This window comes from Ascaphus truei, chromosome 2 (assembly GCF_040206685.1).
Source record: "Ascaphus truei isolate aAscTru1 chromosome 2, aAscTru1.hap1, whole genome shotgun sequence".
In the NCBI taxonomy this organism is placed as follows: Eukaryota; Metazoa; Chordata; class Amphibia; order Anura; family Ascaphidae; genus Ascaphus; species Ascaphus truei.
The window spans coordinates 446,720,811-446,740,705 of record NC_134484.1 but is presented as its reverse complement, the minus strand read 5'-3'; the positions used below and the strand labels follow the sequence as shown (position 1 = coordinate 446,740,705).

The window sequence follows — 19,895 nt, the reverse complement described above, 5'->3', positions numbered from 1 at the left end:
AACCCTATTGCCATTTTTAAGGATTTTTTTTATGTTCTGATAAACCTTTTGATTGCTAGAGCAACCATTTAGAAAGTCACATCCACTTCCTCTTTTGAAACAGGCTCTGGCATGCACCTTTTTGAGCTCTGCCCTTTTGACAACAAAGTATCACAAACAGATCTGTTGTTATGTTCCAAACAGCAGACTGTCTATTGCTCTGAAAGCTGTAACAATATTGTGTTACACTTAGTAACATAATGTTACATATCAGCTGCAACATTTTACAGACTGCAGCACAAAGTTAGACGGCGGCCATTATGTTAGTCACACAATCAGGATTTTGACAGATTTATAACAGGAAAACCAAATGATTGCCATCTTGGGTAAGTACAATTATACATTGTACATCTACAAATAAGAAAAAAAAGGGGGGGGAATTTAATATTGCTGCTTTAATACAATGTGTATTTCATTTTGCACAGTGCTGAGTACATAGAAGAATAAATATTAAAGAAGACTGAGCACAGTTTCCTTTTCATCTGGAATGGGGGAGTGCTGATCAATGACATATTATTATACCATCTCAATAACTCTTCGACTTTCGGAAATGTTACTACCTTTTGATCATTCTGCGCCATATTTTTGTGCCTCCATAATAACGTAACAAAAATTAAATGACTGACAAAGAAAAAAACAAGTATATATTTAATGATTCTCTGCTTTGTTATGTGGAATGAGTCCACCGAATATAACAATCCATAAGTCCAGTTTACAATGAAATCATTACTATGATGAATATTAAATAAGTGAAGGATAAGGATAATTTCATTCATTAAAGTTCTACTGCAAATCCATCTAATATGTGCTGCAGTTGGGATTTGTGTACACAGTAAATGACTTCAACACCCCCAAAATCAACATATCTTATCTTTGGTTAATAATAGAAATGCATAAGTAACCAAATCAACAAACATATGCCAAATAGCTTACTAATACAATAGGGCCCCGCTTCTCGGCGGTACCGAGAAGGGGGCCGCCATGTCTGCACATGCGCAGAAGGGGGCGGCCACGTTCGCGCATGCGCAGAAGGAGCGGCAGAGTTTGCGCATGCGCATAACAGGGGGGACTTCAAATCTGTGCATGCACAGAAGGGTAGAAGACGCCGAAAATCGCCGGTTCTGCTTTTTGGGGTTTTTTGCTTTGCAGCGGCGCCATGGAACGGAACCCGCCGTATGAGCAGGGCCCCTCTGTACATCATACCGTATTTAAGGAATTTTCTTGAAATCACACTGCTTACGAAACAACGTTTTAGCTACTGTACAATGCCAATAGGAGTGATTGGTTAAAAGCATTTGAGAGCAAAGAACAAACTGGTGTTTAATACTATAGGTTGTCAGTGTTTACATGAGGTGTTGAACCTTTAGTATGTCAACAGTACTGACCAGGCTTGATGCGTTTCAGGTTTATTAGAATGTGTCAGTACTGTAAGTGCTGCTGGAGTAATTTCTGCTTCTCAACACGTTGTTTGCTATGGAGGAAGCAGTGCTCTAACTATAATCTCCCTATCTTTGAAGCAGGTGAATTTGGACAAGTCAAATATAGGTAAAAATAAGCAGGAGCCTGTAAATCGTTGCCTAACTTAGTGGCAATTTGTATACAATTGATGGACCACCCTGAGAGTCGTTTATTCATATTTAAGTACCAATTTGCAGGCTATTGGTGGCTACCAAGCACCCTATGCAATTCTGCAATGTGTTTTTTGTGTTGTTTTTTTTTAATTATTGTTACACATTTTTGGGAAAGTCACTTTATCTATGTTGCCCAGATCCCCAAAAGGGTGCTAAGCTTCAGCGCACCTTTACTCCCATTAATCATAAAGGTGAGAGAAAGGGTGCTAAAGCTCAGCACACTTTTATGGCTATGGGCGTGTGTCTCAGACACCAATAATAATATGTATAACTAAACAATAGAGATGTGCAAACCTTTCCCCTAAGTTCATGAACCAGGAGAAATGTCTCTTAGAAATGTCTCTTAGGAAGTAAAGAATTTCCACTGTTTAGTTCCAAATTTGGCATTTGTACTCCCGACACTAACATAGGGCTTTTGCAGGAGATAAGGGGGGAAATGCAAAAGAGGAATGGAGGAGAAAAAAAAAAAGAGAAGAGAGGGGAAGAAAGCGAGGGGGGAGGAGAGGAGGGAGAGATCTATTTAGTCAAGTACCCATTGGCTTCTCTACCTTCAAATAGAGTCAGGTATACCCAATGTGAAGCGATACCTGTGAACACAATTCCAAATATACCTGAGATACCTGGGAAACACCTTAATAAAGTGTGGTTGCGCGAAACGCGTTGGTGCGTTTTTTTACCCCATCAAATCCATGTGAGTTAATAAATTAATTTTTTATTGGAGTCACCTCTTCATCTCATTTCTTTTTTTACTCCGATCGTAGCGCTCCGAATGTCACTTCATTTTCTTGGATCTCACCTTCAGCGGACGTCACACACCTCAGAACTTCCCAGCTGATTACAAGGACGCACAACGGCACCACCGAGCTCCCTGTTCTAATTAATATATTCCTGTCCTAAGCTTAAGGTTTTCAGTTGGTATATTATGGAAGATATTTATTACGCTACATTGTATGGTGGCCAGTTTGGACTCCATTCGGCATGATTCCCCCTTCCAAAATCCTTTGCATATCAACCATATTTTCTATTAAGGAAGTGCCAGACATTATGCGGTTTATAGTATATAATTATTAACTCAGAGCCTATACCGAGTCCGAGCACCATATCCTATTGGACTATACCTTGGAAATAAGCAAATTGAAGTACGCTAAATAAATTGAAATGATATAAATTAGCACATATCTCTCTCAAAAGTCTATTACCGGATGTTGTTTGACTATAGATTCTCTGACATATTCAAATGTAACTGGCGAATATCGTCAAAGATTGAATGAAAGTGTCAAATTTCACTTGAACTTTGCCAATCTTGCCTGTTTTTTTTGCCTACAAAGTTGGAGTTAGCTGTTTTCAAATTGTTCACCTTTTTTGAAAGTTAAAAAAATAATAATAATACACATCTTCATACTGTACATAGCTCTCCTTGTTCAAAGGCTTTTCTTCCTTGATTAAAGGACTCTGTAACCACTGGTGCTCTTTACCATGAACAGTGCAATCAAAGAACCCTGTTTTCTACAAACTCACCCAGTTATCTTCCCTCACTATTGTATGAACCTAATTTCAGTCATCTATAACTCCTACTGTATTCTGTCAACAGCTGGGGAGTGGGCTTGTTTACAGCACAAGAACCCTGTCACACGCACTACGGCACACGCCTCATGTATAATGCTCTTTAGTAATTGCACAATTGGTGAAATAACCTAAAATAAGATGCATGTCTCAATTTATATGCGTGGTGAAATATCTTAATAAAACAATGGACTTATACATAATGCTTATTGTACATAATCTCACTCTATTAAGAAACTTAACATCTACTACACTGCATTGCTACTGCAGATGTTACGTTTGTTAATAGAATCCAATTAATCTCACCAACCCTGTGACGTAGCAGCTAGAGAATTGTACTAGCATATGAAGGGTCGTGGGTTAAATTCCTGCATGGTATGGTATAATTGATAAATTATTAATTTATATAATAATTTATAAAATTATAAAATAAATAAAATAATAATTAGAGTGAGATTCTAACCAACCCTGTGGAGTAGTAGCTAGAGAATTGTACTACCATATGAAATGTCATGGGTTCGATTCCTGCAAGTGTATTATAAAAAATGTATTTACTGTCATGTGACCCTCCTCTCTGTGCTCAAAAGCGTACGTAAGCATGGATGCAGCCTGATGAAGCAGGGAGAGGAGAGATGCCGAGTAAGTCAATAAAGCATTGAATGTTTAAAAAAAAAAAAAAACCTTGGAAATGTTTTTAAATCGGGAGCCACGCTGAGACCGTGTTATAAGCGGCTCCGCGTTGTAGAGGATCGCGCTATAACGGGGTTGAGCTGTATTATTTGTTATTTATATGATTATCATGTGTATTACTGCTGTGAAATGCTATGTACATGAATGGTGCAATATAAATAAAGATAGAGCACAATAAACGAGTAGTTCAAATAAAAAAAGGTATCACCTAATACTGGACAAACAATTGATATAGTTAGACAAGCTTTCGAGAGTTTTCCTCAATACCTCAGGTCAAGTAATAATACTAAACCTAATACTGAAGTACTCATTTATTTTGCACTATCGCAACTGGACTAATGTGGTTATTTCCGTTTAATAAATAAAGATATTAATACATACATACATACATACATACATACATAATTCCTCCTAAAGGGATAGTCTAAATTAGATCACAAATAAAAACACTTGGTAAACAACTTAATAATGCAAGTTGCTTCCATAAACGTTAGCTCTCTCTCAGGAGAAGGAAGAGAAGGGGGAGATACTTTATGTCCCGAAAACATACTCTGCAATCCCATGAAAGCAGGAAAAAAAGTCAAGTATTTTACTATCCACACAATATTGTAGCCAACATATGAAGAAAAGTTAATGACTAAAAGAAAAGTCATTAACCCAGGGGCTTATTTTCTATCCACCGAGGGAGGTGATTGGACCAAAATCCCCAGTTGACGTGAATAGGAATTTCAGCCAAAAACAGCCTGGTGAGCTGCTTGGCTGCTAGAGAATATTCCCTATAACATGTACAGTATCTGCCAATGGGTCCGGGAAGGGCCTGAATCATTAATGAACAAACATCCATTTCTCTTGTTGGTCATGTCAACAGAATGGCCATTAGGGGTCAAAACATCTTGTGTTTTAAACAGTAAACAAGGGAAAGTTTCTACTTTATCAGTCAACTCGAATCCTTTCTGCACAACTTGAAATGATTTCAATATTTTTTACATGTACATTGTTAGCGGACTAACCGTTCGTGTAAAAAAGAAAAATAATTATCTGTACTTTAGGGAGCATGTAACTTACAGATTCCATCGTGATATTTCAAAGTGCTAACGCTGTGCTTGTGAGCCTTGTATGTCCGGGCGCATTCACCGGTATCTAACCAGCACTTCGCGGTCCTGTCCACGCTTCCCGAATACAAGTGTCGGCCCACCAGCTGGAAGAGAAAAAGATAACAGGACACAGTGACGCCTCATGTTAATATGGTGATGGTTTTGGAGAGCTGAGAGCATCGCCATTTGGGGGGGGGGGGGTGAAAGGGGGCAGGAGTTAAATACAAAAAAGTGAAGGTAATACCAGGCAAAATAACACAACTTGTAAAGCAAAATACGTGTTTATTCTCAAAAAGAAGATTGCATTCAACTTTCCAAAATAAGGCCGTATATGTTAAGTACAAGCATATTTCTATAATCATAATAACTGTGCTCCAATGCAGTTTCCAGAGCTGGGTGGGGGAGGGAAAACTACTACACCCGTGTCTTTTGGGGCCAAATTGATGTATTAACAAATGTAGCACAGTATTCTTAAATATTGCACATTAAAATGTGTAGACATCTATTAAATTAGTAACCATAAAGCCAGTGATATTTATAACCCAAACATGTATAACAATATTATTCAGCAGTGCAAAGCAGCAAGAGGATAAGCTGACCCTGGTGTTCAAAATATGGATACCTTGTTACTACTGTATATATTATACGCAGTAATAATATAGTAAAGCACTAATGTTTTGCACGGAAAGACCCACGTGGGGGGTGGGGGGCGGGGGGCGGGGGGTGGGAGGGAGCACTTGTCCTGGGACTGGTGTAGTAATGGCCAAGCAGCTAACTGCAGGAGTTCTAACTCGTCGATGAGCACACTCGCTTAACAACGTTGGCAGCATCAACCCTCAACAAGTCTGCCAGGGACCAGGTCAAGGCTAGAGTCCGGGACCACTACTTTATTGTCATGCCCACTCTTATACCCACGGTACCACTACTTTTTATTTGCAAAAAATGCCACTTTCTTTTGAATTACAAATCTCTCCCCCCAGTTGTACAGCACAAATATTACTTAAATCATCCTAAAATGTAGCCTAACGGGCCATTTCCCACTGTTTAATAAAGGTAGAGCTTTTTATAATATGTCCAGTGCAAGAACAAAATACAGGCATACCCCACATTAATTTACGCAATGGGACCAGAGCATGTATGTAAAGAGAAAATGTATAGCAGGTATGGGAAATAAATCCCTGTAGGTGCTACAAATGTCTCTGCAGTATTGTGCAATATAGCATAGGAGTCCAGGCAAGAGTTAACTTCTTATGCAGTATATTTAGGCATTGAGTGCTCACTTGATGGCCATATGATAGGGTAATATAAAGAGTGGTATGCAGGCACCACAGTGGGTGTGTGAAATGTACACTCACTGAAGAGAGCACACCCCACACCCACTTATGGGACAGCACCCCTCAACCCATAGGCATGAGACATAATAATGACATGAATTGTAGAACTGCAATCACAGAAATGAATAACTCACGAAACCTTCCTGGACAGGTGTAGCGTGCCTCCTTCCGATATGATGAATCCAAGTAGAGAAGAAAGTGGTGGAGCACTGCTGAAAAAATGAAAGGGCTGGAGGCTGCTTACAAGTTAAAAAAATGCTTTAATTTATGGTATTAGTAGACCAGGCTACAAATAAGGTACCTCTGACGCGTTTCGCGCTATAGGAGCGCTTTATCAAAGAGTCTTTGATAAAGCGCTCCTATAGCGCGAAACGCGTCAGAGGTACCTTATTTGTAGCCCGGTCTACTAATGCCATAAATTAAAGCATTTTTTAATTTGCAAGCAGCCTCCAGCCCTTTCATTTTTTCAGCAGTGCTCCACCACTTTCTTCTCTAAAGAGAAAATGTACTTAAAGTGAAGCACTACCTTTTTCCCACTTAGCGATGCATGTACTGTACTGCAATCGTCCTATACGTGTATAACTGATGTAAATAACGCATTTGTAACAGGCTCTATACTCTCCCCGCTTGCGCACAGCTTCGGTACAGGTAGGGAGCCGGTATTGCTGTTCAGGACGTGCTGACAGGTGCATGCGCAAGCTGCCGTTTGCCTATTGGGCGATATGTACTTACTCGCGAGTGTACTTAAAGTGAGTGTACTTAAATCGGGGTATGCCTGTACAGCATTGCAGATGCTATCGTGCCTCTCTTCTGCAGGTACAGCACTATGATTCCGCCTCCACAGTAACCTACAGACTGTGTGTAATCATAATTCATTTCCAACATTGGTATCAAACCTTCTAACAGAAATCATCACAATGCTACAATTACATTGCCTAATACACTCACTTAATACATAAAATAAACAACTGTACACAAAATAATTGCTGGCCATCATTTTCTGCTCTTGTCTAGGCATACTCTACTTTACTAGCTAAAGAACCTAGTTAACTACCCATTGAGTGCAGAGGAACCCACAATGCATATACTTTGAGGGTCCATCTGGCAATCAATAGGTTAATCACACGTAACTCATATTGTTATTCAAACAGATTTTGCAGATATTATTTTTATGGGGAGAGACTAGAAAGTATACACAGAGATATTCTGAAATAGATGAATCTATTTGTGTAATAATATATGCAATTTTAAATGACAATTTCTATAAATGTCCCTTTAGTGTTACAGTACCTAGATCCTAGAACATATAATAAATATTGACAACTTTGGAAGGATGTTGCTCTACAATTTACTGTAGGTTAAAGAATGTTTAAAAAGTAACCCATAAATTAAAACCAAGCCTAAATACTGTAGCAATTTTCTATCTTGCAATTCGTATATCTGTTTATTGTCTCAAAATCTCTATGTGAGCTTTCATTTCCACTATAGATGGGCAAAACATTTGAACACTGTCACAAAAAAGGTCAAAAACGCTAAAAAAAAATCTCAAAACTGTGCCCACAACTTTTGGGATATTTGGAGAATTTCACAAAAGTTTGGCATTTTTCCCACATGCTTTGCAATATTTTACAATTTTCCAGACTATACAGTACTTAGTGAAATTCGATAAAAGCGAAGAATGCAGAGGAAGATATTATGACCTACTGAAGTTCACCAAAAGTTTACACAAACTTTTTACCAGCGTATGAATTTTTTTTAATAGAGCTGCACAACATTCACAAACAGAGTTGTATCACATCTCTAATTTACACCACTGGTTCTCAGTGATGGGAGTCCATGCATCATACAAAATTTTAGGAATAATCCATTGGTCACAGCTATGGTGTTCCACAGTCCCAAGCACAGACTTAAGAACCACTGATTTATACAAACGTACAAGAATCAGAATGATGATACTGAAGAGAGAATGTTTATCACCAACAGAAGGAGACATCAGTGAGACATGTAATCCTAACCCACAGAAACTGCATAGAAAGTACAGCAAATCAACTAATTCAACATGGAAATAGTAATCAAATACACAGCTTTGAAAAACTCTATTTTAAAGGAGAATAAATGTACCATGGGTCTCTTCACTGCAATAAGATCAGGGCAAGTTCATCCGATAATGGAAGGGATCGTAGACATACAGGGGGGAAAAATATCTATTCTCGCCGTATTATACAATTATATATGCAAATGCACGACACCATAAAAATCGTTTACAACCAGTGTTCAGAAAGAAATGGTGTCATATCTCCTAGTTCAAACATTTAAGGCAAGGAAAATCCCTCAATGGTGACGGCTCATCAAACTGAATTAATGAGAGTAATATTGGGAAAAGATGGAAACTGGTGGCTGGTGACTTAAAAACAAACAAAAAAAAGTCAGGAGCGTGGATTTTACTAATAATTTGGGATATCTTAACCTGAAAATGTTGGTCAAATTATAACCTTAATTTAATGGTGTGTTCAAATCAACAATAACAGCCCCCAAATTAAATGAAAATAAAAGTACATGCAGTATTTCAAATGTCAGCATTTTACAAAATCAAATCACCTAGCTTTACCTATGAAACATGTCATCCTCCCTGCCCGGCTTCTGAGGAGATTAGATCGGTGAGCTATATATGGCTACTTCCCATGGGTTACCTTGACTCATGGGCTGTACTCAGTGCCTGGGCAAAGAGGTAGTAATTTTGTAGAATAATGGGTGCCATGCTTCTGTAGTACATGGACCGCTCATACACATTAATAATGTTGCACTGTATTTTATAGAAGACATACATGAATACAGTTCTGACATCAGTGCCCACTCTTAACACACAAATTAACTTTGACTCAGTTGATCTGAATAAATGTGGGACCTGTCCCCCCTTGTTGCTTTGGAACTATCATCAGTGTTAATTCGATTACTCAGGGCCCCTATGGGATCACTGATGGGTCTTTTCTTAGTGGAACCAATACCCTTTGCCTGTTTGGGAACTTCCCCTTCCATCCAGACTGATGAGCAATAGAAGCGCTGATCCACGGTTAGAGCAGATCCGCAGGCACCTGGGAGCCCTCTTTCCTGAGGCCCTCTATGGCGTGCCATATTCCTTTTCATTACTTATTCACGACTCCATTCCTTCTTTAGGGGGTTACTAACTTAATGGGCACTGTCCCTTTCTACAAAATTCTATAATATTATTACTTTAGAAACATTACTGATCTACTCTCCCCGAGGCTCCTCTCCACATGTGCTTCTGGAACCTAGCTTTCTAGAACAGTCTTTCCTCCTTAAATACCCGAGTGAATGGTGGGGTCCAGCCTACAATATCCATAACAGTAACCTTTTAGGAAGGGGGATACAAACATATGATCTATTAACTTGAGATTTGTTATATTTGGTCACTTGTTAGACTGTGCACCTTCCTTTAGCCTCTTCTCTGCAATATTTGTACTATTCTTAAATATCTTCTCCAGTTATATGCCCAAAGTAGGTGATAAAAAACTGCAAAATTCTGTTAATTCCTGTATCAGAAGTCACGACAGTGCACACAACAGCATGTGAATACCTCATTTAGCGAGATTTCTTCATTTACATACAAATGTATATATATCGCACAGATTGTTAAAGCCAATAACAAATCTACCAAAAAAGAGTCATTGCCCACTTTAGCTTTAGAGTAGGTCTCTGACGCAGACTGTGACAGCTGTTTCCGAGCACTATCGTCATTATTACTTGAAAACGGAATTCTTACAGTTTAGTGAATAGATCCCAAATCTTAAAGGGGTCTGTGCATTAAGGTAACTTTAAAGCAAAAGTGAAGCAAAGAAGGCGTTTTTATCTTAAAACAGATATTTCCCTATATTTGTATTTTTTTAATTTTTTTTTACTGTATCACTATTGGTTGTCCCCCGGAGCCGAACCCCACTATTCTTAGCTTCTTTTTATGTGACAGTAAAACATGACCAAACTATTTGAAACTCACAAAAAAAAACTTTTTAAAGATGAAAAATAATTTACCGAATCATAATGACATCACCGAGATGTCAGCAAAGAATATGTTGCATCAAAGCTCACTTTTCTTTGTGTTGATATATACAAGTGATATTTGTTATTGCTGTTAATATATACAGATGTATGAAAATGGAGAGATATATCCACAGACGGATATGGAAGATCTCTAATTTAGGGATCTTCCATATCCGTCTGTGGATATATCTCTCCATTTTCATACATTACCCTCCCGGGCAGCACGCATACTCCACTAGCGGTTTAGAGCAAGGTTTTCTATATAGTATTATATACAGATGTAGCAGACTTTCAGATGTAGCAGACGGTACTAACCCAGTTAACACAGAATAACGCGAAATATTCTGAGTTAATGCATGCGTTAACTCAAACGTTACTATTGTTTTAACGGGTGTTCGTTGTAACACTTGCACAGTAATGCTAATGCAATAGTGACGTCTGCTGCATTTGTATGCAAACATACTGGTTACCAGCCCTTAACCGTTTTGACACAAGGACTGAACATCGATTGGATCGCTGCTGGCTACATCTAAATGCGAAGTTGGAAAGAAGAAAACTGATTAAAAAGAAGACAAACACAAATCAACATCAATAACCTCAAGAAAAACAGCTGCGATTTGCAACTACTGTAGAACTGAAAAATCGCTTCAGCTTGCTCAAGATGCACGAGGACACTTTAACAATAATGAAGAACTTTTGAAGGTTATAGTTGAAAGAGCAGACAAAACTGGAGGAATCGCCAACAAAAAACAAGATAAGAAAATATCTGATGAGACAAAACAATTAATGAGGAAACAACAGGAAATGAAGCAATTCCAAGATGTAAGAACAAGAGTTGAATATGCAGAGCTGCGCAAGACAATTTGCAAACGTATGACTGAAGATGTAAGACAATGCAACTGTGGTATGGTAAAGACTACTGAAGGTAACAAAAGCTTAAAGCTGCTGTTCAGGCAATATCCTGCATGTGTGTTTTTTTTTACTAAATCAGTTCTGTAGTAAGAAAAAATACTTTTAGCATTTTCTGTTTTAAAAACAACAACTTTGAAAGACCAATTTTCTTGTATTCTATTTTAACAAGCATGCTTGTTCCTATAGCAAACATTTACATTCCCCATATTTAAAGATGTCGCCAAACTTTGCCGATCAATAGACGGAGAACGAATTGACCGGCAGCTATGCAGTTTTTGAAGTGAAACTTCCTTAGTGGCACCTCATTCAAACTGGGGCAAAAAAGAATTGTGGAGACAGAAATGAAACGGATGTGACGTCAGTGCTGGCAGTTGAGGCCGGGCTGTGTTCTGGCTCAGCCCGACCCCAACACTGACATCACACCCGCTCCACAAATCAGATGCGGCGGCGGCGGCGATAGCCGCCGGCGCCGCTCCTAATGGCCACCGCACCCCCCACACAGCTGCTGACATGCGGCGGCGGCGGCGATAGCCGCCGGCGCCGCTCATAACGGCCGCCGTTCCCCGCCCGCTGCCTACTGCCGTGCCGCGCCGCGCATGCGCGATGGCGCCAGTGACTCCAATCACCACGGGAGTGGGGAGGGGGTGGCGCGCAGCCGCTATCTGCCCCCGGCGGGTGCTAACTGGCGCCGCTACGCCGCCCGCTGCCATGGGCTGTGAGAGGAGGAGCCGCTGCTCAGCCTCTCTCCTCCCTCTTGCTTCCCCGAGTCCCGCTGCTCTCCCGCACGGCTGCTGACATGCGGCAGCGCTAGCCCCTGGCGCCGCTCCCCCGCACCCGCTCAAAATGTACTCGCCACAGCTCCTGACGAGTGCCGCTCCCCCCACCCACCCACCCACCCACCCACTGACATGTGGCGGCGCCGCTCAAAATTTAATCGCCGCCGCCACTCCGTGCTCCCCCACACCGGACGCTTACTCTGCATCTGATCTCAGACGCATAGGTTGTGGGCTATTTGCCCAAATTAAAGATGGCTGCCCTGCAGCAATTGCTGTGGACTGTGCATGCGCCGCAGATCTCTTGAGAGGACAAGTCGGAGACGCGTCTCTTCGGTCTCCAAGGTAACGTTTTAGTGGGCCGGGCGAGAAGGCGAGCTGCGCAGCCGCAGACCCCCACACAAGCTGACTGACCCCCCCAGACCCCCACACAAGCTGACTGACCCCCCCAGACCCCCACACACTGACTGACCCCCCCAGACCCCCACACACACTGACTGACCCCCCCAGACCCCCACACATACTGACTGACCACCCCAGACCCCCACACACACTGACTGACCCCCCCAGACCCCCACACATACTGACTGACCACCCCAGACCCCCACACACACTGACTGACCCACACACACTGACTGACCCCCCCAGACCCCCAAACACACTGACTGACCAACCCAGACCCCCACACACACTGACTGACCCCCCAGAGACCCACACACACTGACTGAACCCCCCAGACCCCCACACACACTGACTGACCCCCCAGACCCCCACACACACTGACTGACCCCCCCCAGAGACCCACACACACTGACTGACCCCCCCAGACCCCCACACACACTGACTGACCACCCCAGACCCCGACACACACTGACTGAACCCCCCAGACCCCCACACACACTGACTGAACCCCCAGACCCCCACACACACTGACTGACCCCCCCAGACCCCCACACACACTGACTGACCCCCCCAGACCCCCACACATACTGACTGACCACCCCAGACCCCCACACACACTGACTGACCCCCCCAGACCCCCACACATACTGACTGACCACCCCAGACCCCCACACACACTGACTGACCCACACACACTGACTGACCCCCCCAGACCCCCAAACACACTGACTGACCAACCCAGACCCCCACACACACTGACTGACCCCCCAGAGACCCACACACACTGACTGAACCCCCCAGACCCCCACACACACTGACTGACCCCCCAGACCCCCACACACACTGACTGACCCCCCCCAGAGACCCACACACACTGACTGACCCCCCCAGACCCCCACACACACTGACTGACCACCCCAGACCCCGACACACACTGACTGAACCCCCCAGACCCCCACACACACTGACTGAACCCCCAGACCCCCACACACACTGACTGAACCCCCCAGACCCCCACACACACTGACTGAACCCCCCAGACCCCCACACACTGCCTGACCCCCCAAGACCCCCACACACTGCCTGACCCCCCCAGACCCCCACACACACTGACCCCCCCAGACCCCCACACACACTCACAGTCACACTCACACGCACACTCACACGCACACTCAGTCACACGCACACTCAGTCACACGCACACTCAGTCACACGCACACTCAGTCACACGCACACTCAGTCACACGCACACTCAGTCACACGCACACTCAGTCACATGCACACTCAGTCACACGCACACTCAGTCACACTCAGTCAGACGCACACTCAGTCACTCGCAGTCAGACGCACACGCAGTCACACGCACACGCTCAGTCACACGCACACGCTCAGTCACACGCACACTCTCAGTCACACGCACACTCTCAGTCACACGCACACTCTCAGTCACACGCACACTCTCAGTCACACGCACACTCTCAGTCACACGCACACTCACACTCAGTCACACGCACTCTCAGTCACATGCACACTCAGTCACAAGCATACTCAGTCACAAGCACACTCTCAGTCACACGCACACTCTCAGTCACAGGCACACTCTCAGTCACACGCACACTCTCAGTCACACACACACTCTCAGTCACACACACACTCTCAGTCACACGCACACTGTCACACGCGGAATTCACACTGCCTGACCCCCCCACACACACTGACCCCCCCAGAGTCCCACACACACTGACTGACCCCCACACACTGACCCCCCCAGACCCCCACACACAGTCACACGCACACTCAGTCACACACACTCAGTCACACTCACACGCACACTCAGTCACACAGTCAGACGCACACTCAGTCACACACAGTCACATGCATAGTCACACGCACAGCCAAACGCACACGCTCAGTCACACGCACTCTCAGTCACACGCACACTCTCAGTCACACGCACACTCTCAGTCACACGCACACTCTCAGTCACACGCACACTCTCAGTCACATGCACACTCTCAGTCACACGCACACTCTCAGTCACACGCACACTCTCAGTCACACGCACACTGTCACACGCGGAATTCACACTTAGTGCAAATAGCTAATACAGGGGATGTGTGCCGAGCACGCGCATTCTAAGTCAAATTTATTTGCGTTTTGTCATTGACATTGTATTTTGATTTTTAATTAAAACAACACCAACACAAATACAATTTCTGTGACAAAAGTCAAAGAAGTTTCACTTACTATGCGCGTGCACAGCACACACAGCTTTTTTAGGTAAGTAGAGATTGCCCACATGAAACTATTGAAGTTAAAAAAAAAAAAAAACCGGGAGCCTGAACTGCAGCTTTAAAGAAGACAAATAAACAAATTATTGCAATCAAACAAGACGATGGATCGACAATAAAAGATTGCGAGCTTATCATAAAAGAGAGTTGAAATTCAAGGAGAAATGTTATGCAAACACCGATAACACGGGCCATTTTCCAGCAGGGGACAAGCAAGAAGAAACCCCCAATGATGTACCATACGTGTGCTTCCGGACGAAGAGGCAAAAGCAATAAAATCCACGAGGAACGGGAAGGCTCCCGAGGAAGGTGGAATTACAACTGACATCTTGATAGAAGCTGGGGAAGACATTTGTAAAAATCCTCGCAATACTCTTTACATGTTTGTTTGAGGAAAACTGTACCTACACGTTTTTGATGTATCCACTCTTGTGTTATCATAAAGCAGCTAGGAAGCAAGTTAACAATTGCACAAAGAGAATCAGGCCCAGAAAAATATTTCGACAAGACGTGCTCATTTCAACTTTAAGCTGGTTATATAGTCAGCTAAAGCTTGTTTATGGTCAGCCAGAGTAAATACTCCATCTATGTAAATGTCAATATTTTTTAAATGAACCCTACTGTCATTTGTACCATTTGTTTTGCTTCATTCTCCAAGACAAAGATGTCGCCCTGTTCAACAACAGCTGTGTTTGAGCGCAAGTGATTCTTAGGAGACCTGTATCGGAAGAAAAAAAAAATCCTTTTCAAAGCAGTCCATGGCTGCCAACTAATTATTCTTTGTTTAACATGGTCTGCAGATAGAATTACACATGCTAATCTGTCAGTGCCTCCAGCAGAAGCGGGAGGTTTGGTTCCTCCGCTATTTTCTTTGGCTGGTTGTAGGAGACGTTGTTCACTTTGAGGGCTTCCCAATAAAAAAAAGCATTGTGGTTGTGTCGTGCTGGCAGGATTGACAAAACAATACGCGGCTTTGTTGCACATTTTACAGCACAGTTAAGGTGCGTTCATATTTAAATCGTGGTGAGAAATATATATTTTAATACATGTATCCTCAAAATCAGACAGCTCGACGATGACTGAAATGAGCCCACGGCAGTGACATGTTAAAGTGCAGAAATCCAGAATATTGCCAAATTTGTGAAGAGAATAAATAAATAATAAAAAGAATAAAAATAAAAATATATATATATATATTAACCCTGTAAAGAAGGAAAATTATTTTGTTAACCCTTTTCCTTCCAGAAGTGAATGAGTTAGCTCCGCTCCTTCTGTGCAATGTCATTGTGTGGAGAGTAGATCTTGCTCTCTGCTTCCAGAAACAAGGTTTCCTCCTGTTCTCTTTTGTCCTCTAACACAGGGGAGCGCAAAGTGGGGGCCGGGAGAATTTCCAAAGGAGGCGCGGCGGCTGCAGAGGTCCCGCACTCTCCCCCAAGGCATTTCAATTACACGCCGGGGGACCACGCGAGGCCTCTGCAGCTTCTCCTACCAGATCTTTGGCGACACTTCGCCATTGTAACCAGCGCCCAATGACATCTTTAATTAGGTGAGACTACACCGTTAAAGAAAGAGTTTTACTGTTCTTGAGTTACAGTAAACAAATGTTGTAAGGATACAATAAGGGGTCAATAGCATTTCATAGATGTGCACTAGAATTTACAATGCACTATCTGACAATCAGTTGGTGCTGCAGGAAAGTGTTCTATACTGTACCCACCACACAGCATAAGACCATTCCCTTCAGTCTGCATAGCCTTGTTTTGTGATTCAGCAATCCCTCCAGCCAATTAGACGAGTGATGCTCATGATCATAGGGCAAGTCCCCACTCCCCCCCCCCCACCCTCTCACCTCTCTAGGGTCTCTGGGCCGCCGTCGCGGCCTGGGGGAGGGGCTAAGGGGAAGCCTTCAGGCTCCGCCGGGAGTGGGAGCGCTCATTCTGCTCCCGGCTGTAGCAAAATTCCCATTCACCCACCCCTTTTTAGAAGGTAGTCGGGGGCAAGTACTTGCCCTTGGCCACTCGTTTGTAATGGGGGGAGAGAAGGGTTATCATTGTTGAGCTGCTGAGCTATACTGCCTGTAAACATTGTTAACATGTACCATTATATTTTACAGGGCAAAGTCGGAAGACTTCCCGAGAAATAGAAAGGACTGAAGTTCCTAAAGGAGGGGTCAGTTTGACCATTTTGCCATTGTCGCGGCGGCAGTTGGGGGGGGGGTTAAATGCTTGTCCTTGCCAGACAGGCTCGGGGCTGGTGGTGCCCGGGGGTAGTAGCGAGTGGGCGCGGTCAACTGAATGGGACTCCTGGGAACCCATTCGCTATCATGGCCTGGCCTTTGGGCATGGCTGGATACGGGGGCAGCAGGCCAAGGCCTGGCTGACCCCCTTCCCTTAACCTAGTAAGTGAGCTCTCTGGCCGGGACTAGCGGTTACTCTATTATTGTTTAATAAACAAAGCGGCGGCCTTTTATACCTCCAAACCGAGCCTGTTATTACTTGTCTGTTATATGTGGGTATCGGTTAACGAGGAGAGGTGGGGTGGGGGGAGGGGGCGGGGTTCGCTCACAGCCTCCCTGGTCAAGCAAGAACTAGAGTCTTCAGTTGCAAATAAAGGGGGCTGAAGGTGGGGCTCAGCAAGTAAAGACACTGACTGGAAATAATGACTTTGAATCAGGGAACCCTGGTTCTATTCCCAGTGTCTGGCAATTTGTGGCCTTGGCAAAGTCACTTTGTCTCCCTGTGCCTCAGGCTCTACCTTGTAGCTTGTAAGGTCATCTGGGCAGCGTTTGTGTCTGTAAGGCTAAGTCCCCGCTCGCGCAGATCGGGTTGAGCGGGTGGCGCTTGCGGAGGAGACTTACATATATAGATATATGCAAGTCCCCGCTCACGCGGTGCGCGCGGCTCACACACACGCTCAGCCACGATCGGCGCGTAGGTAAACAAAAAAATCTATACTTACCCGCGCGCTCAACTACCCTCAATGCCCCCGCCCGCGCTCGTACAAGCCGGACACCCGGCACTCATGCTTGGAGTGCTCTCAGCTCAGCGCCAGCGGGGACTTAGCCTAACAATCCTATGTGCTGGGAGAAAATCTATATGAAATAAAGTTATTATTAATAAATAAAACTCAATCTGAGATATAAGTAGAAAGATACTTTAGTTACAGATAGGGGTATATTTATAGAAATGTTACATAGCAGAAAACAGACATTTAATAAAAATAGCTATGATAATTAACACAGGAGTTTTAAGTCTGTGTTAAACTAAAAGTGAACAGTATAACAAAAATAATTCATCTCCAAATAGAGATTTATTTCAGGAAAATATATCATACCGATTTTTCTGGTCATCTATTGACACTAAATGCTCACATTATGTTACATAATATTTTAATGTTAATAATTAGCGTAAAACAAGAAATCAAAATCTAATATAAAATAGATATAGTCCCCCTTTCTAAACAGTTTTAAATTATAATATTTTGCATGATCTTCCATCTCATTTTTCTTCACTGTTCACGAGCATTTAGTTTTATAAATATAGTTACTTCTTGCATAGAATTATTGAAATCTTTAATCATAATGATACTTAAAAAAATTAAAAATCAATAAACATACCCCGTGGCACTTTAGAATTAAATTAGTTTTTTTTATTTTAATATACAGTATGCAGCATTTGATTACATTTAATGAGAATTAATTTACCAAAGCTGCAGATCAATCCGTTCTCCTGTGATCGTTCAGCATAGATCCTGCTTTCCCGGTTTCACAGAATGGCCGCCTTTTAGTTTCAATATATCATTCAGTTAGTGTAACTCAGCAGCTACAATGTAACTGTTTGCCCGGCTCCCTAAGGGGGTTACATCAGTGTAGGGGTGTAATGTACAACTCAGCAATAATTTACCTTATCACAGGGGCTGTTGTGGACGGCTGGGGGATGACAACTAGAGCGCCAGAAGCTTCTGGGTGGTACACGGGACTCTTATTATATGTTCCCTTGCATTGGAACATCTTCATACAGTCACAAATAAATACAGACTAGTGGACGTTTTTCTCATCTATCATGTACAATGCTCTTCCTCTGTATAGACTTCTAGACAACACATCACTTTACACAGGAATGACTTAACATTCCTGGCTTTCACGAGTGTATATGTGACCCTTGATGGACGCGACCCTCTTTTTACTTCTTGATTGATCCTGGCCGGTTATAGACTCTCACTGGTCACAATCCATTCTTGGTAGGGAACTGCTACTTCTTCGAAGATACTGGACACTGACTTTCCCTATTGTGGAACTTCCACTTCCACAGGGGTATTCACTACTGAACATGGGGATCTGCTTGCCAGGCAGCTCCCGGACATCCTGGGGCCTTCTCTGTGTTGCCCTCTGTGCATTTCTCTACGGGCCATGCTAATGGATCTTGACTACATGGGTACTGGCCCTGACTGAAACATATTAAAGGGGGGTCTGACCTGCACTATACTTGGAGAAGGACATTTCCTACCTCTACTCCCCAAGGTCTCACCTCTCCTGCCATGCGGACCTCTGGCACTCCTTGAACCCGAGTTCCCAGAAACCTCTATGCCTTACCTACCCCCTATGACATAGCACCTCTCTGTGTCACTACTGGGCGGGGCTTGCCTCTCTTCTCTTATTAACCCTTGGCATTATCACCAGTAAGGCAACAGAAGTGGGGTTACATAACCTTATATTACCAAGGTAACATTGTCTATTGTTACAGCTTGCAGTTCACTTTCCTGTTTGTGATAATGTGTTGGCAAAGATCTTGCACTGCTGGGGAGGTGCGCTAAAACCTGCTATGACGACCAAAGGATGCTCAGAATATTAAAACTCATTAAAATATGGCATTAGGCTCCAGGCGTCTATCTCCCTGATCCATAAGCCTGGAAAGGACCCGGCAGACTGTAAGAGCTACCGGCCCATTTCTCTGATTAATACGGACATTAAGATTTTTCAAAACTTTTAGCAAACAGGGTGGGTAGCGTCCTTCCCAGGTTGATCCACCCGGATCAGGTAGGGTTTATTGGAGGGAGGCAGGCGGCAGACAATACCAGGCACATAATAGATGTGATCAATCTGGCCCAAAAG

At 43.3% G+C, this 19,895-nt stretch overlaps 1 protein-coding gene and 1 long non-coding RNA gene across 3 annotated transcripts in view; one reads left to right on the top strand and one right to left on the bottom strand.

Annotated features, from left to right (window-relative positions):
- Positions 1-19,895, bottom strand: part of WDR86 (WD repeat domain 86) — an 83,965-nt gene that overhangs the window by 17,861 nt on the left and 46,209 nt on the right. For both annotated transcript variants that reach the window (XM_075587902.1, XM_075587903.1), the window contains one exon: positions 4,989-5,121. In XM_075587902.1, the coding sequence (XP_075444017.1) occupies positions 4,989-5,121 (133 nt within the window). The remainder of the gene's footprint in view (positions 1-4,988; positions 5,122-19,895) is intronic.
- On the top strand, positions 11,592-17,264 carry LOC142487871 (uncharacterized). The gene is made up of 2 exons (XR_012799341.1): positions 11,592-12,437; positions 14,988-17,264. It is a non-coding gene; the product is annotated as an uncharacterized LOC142487871 (long non-coding RNA).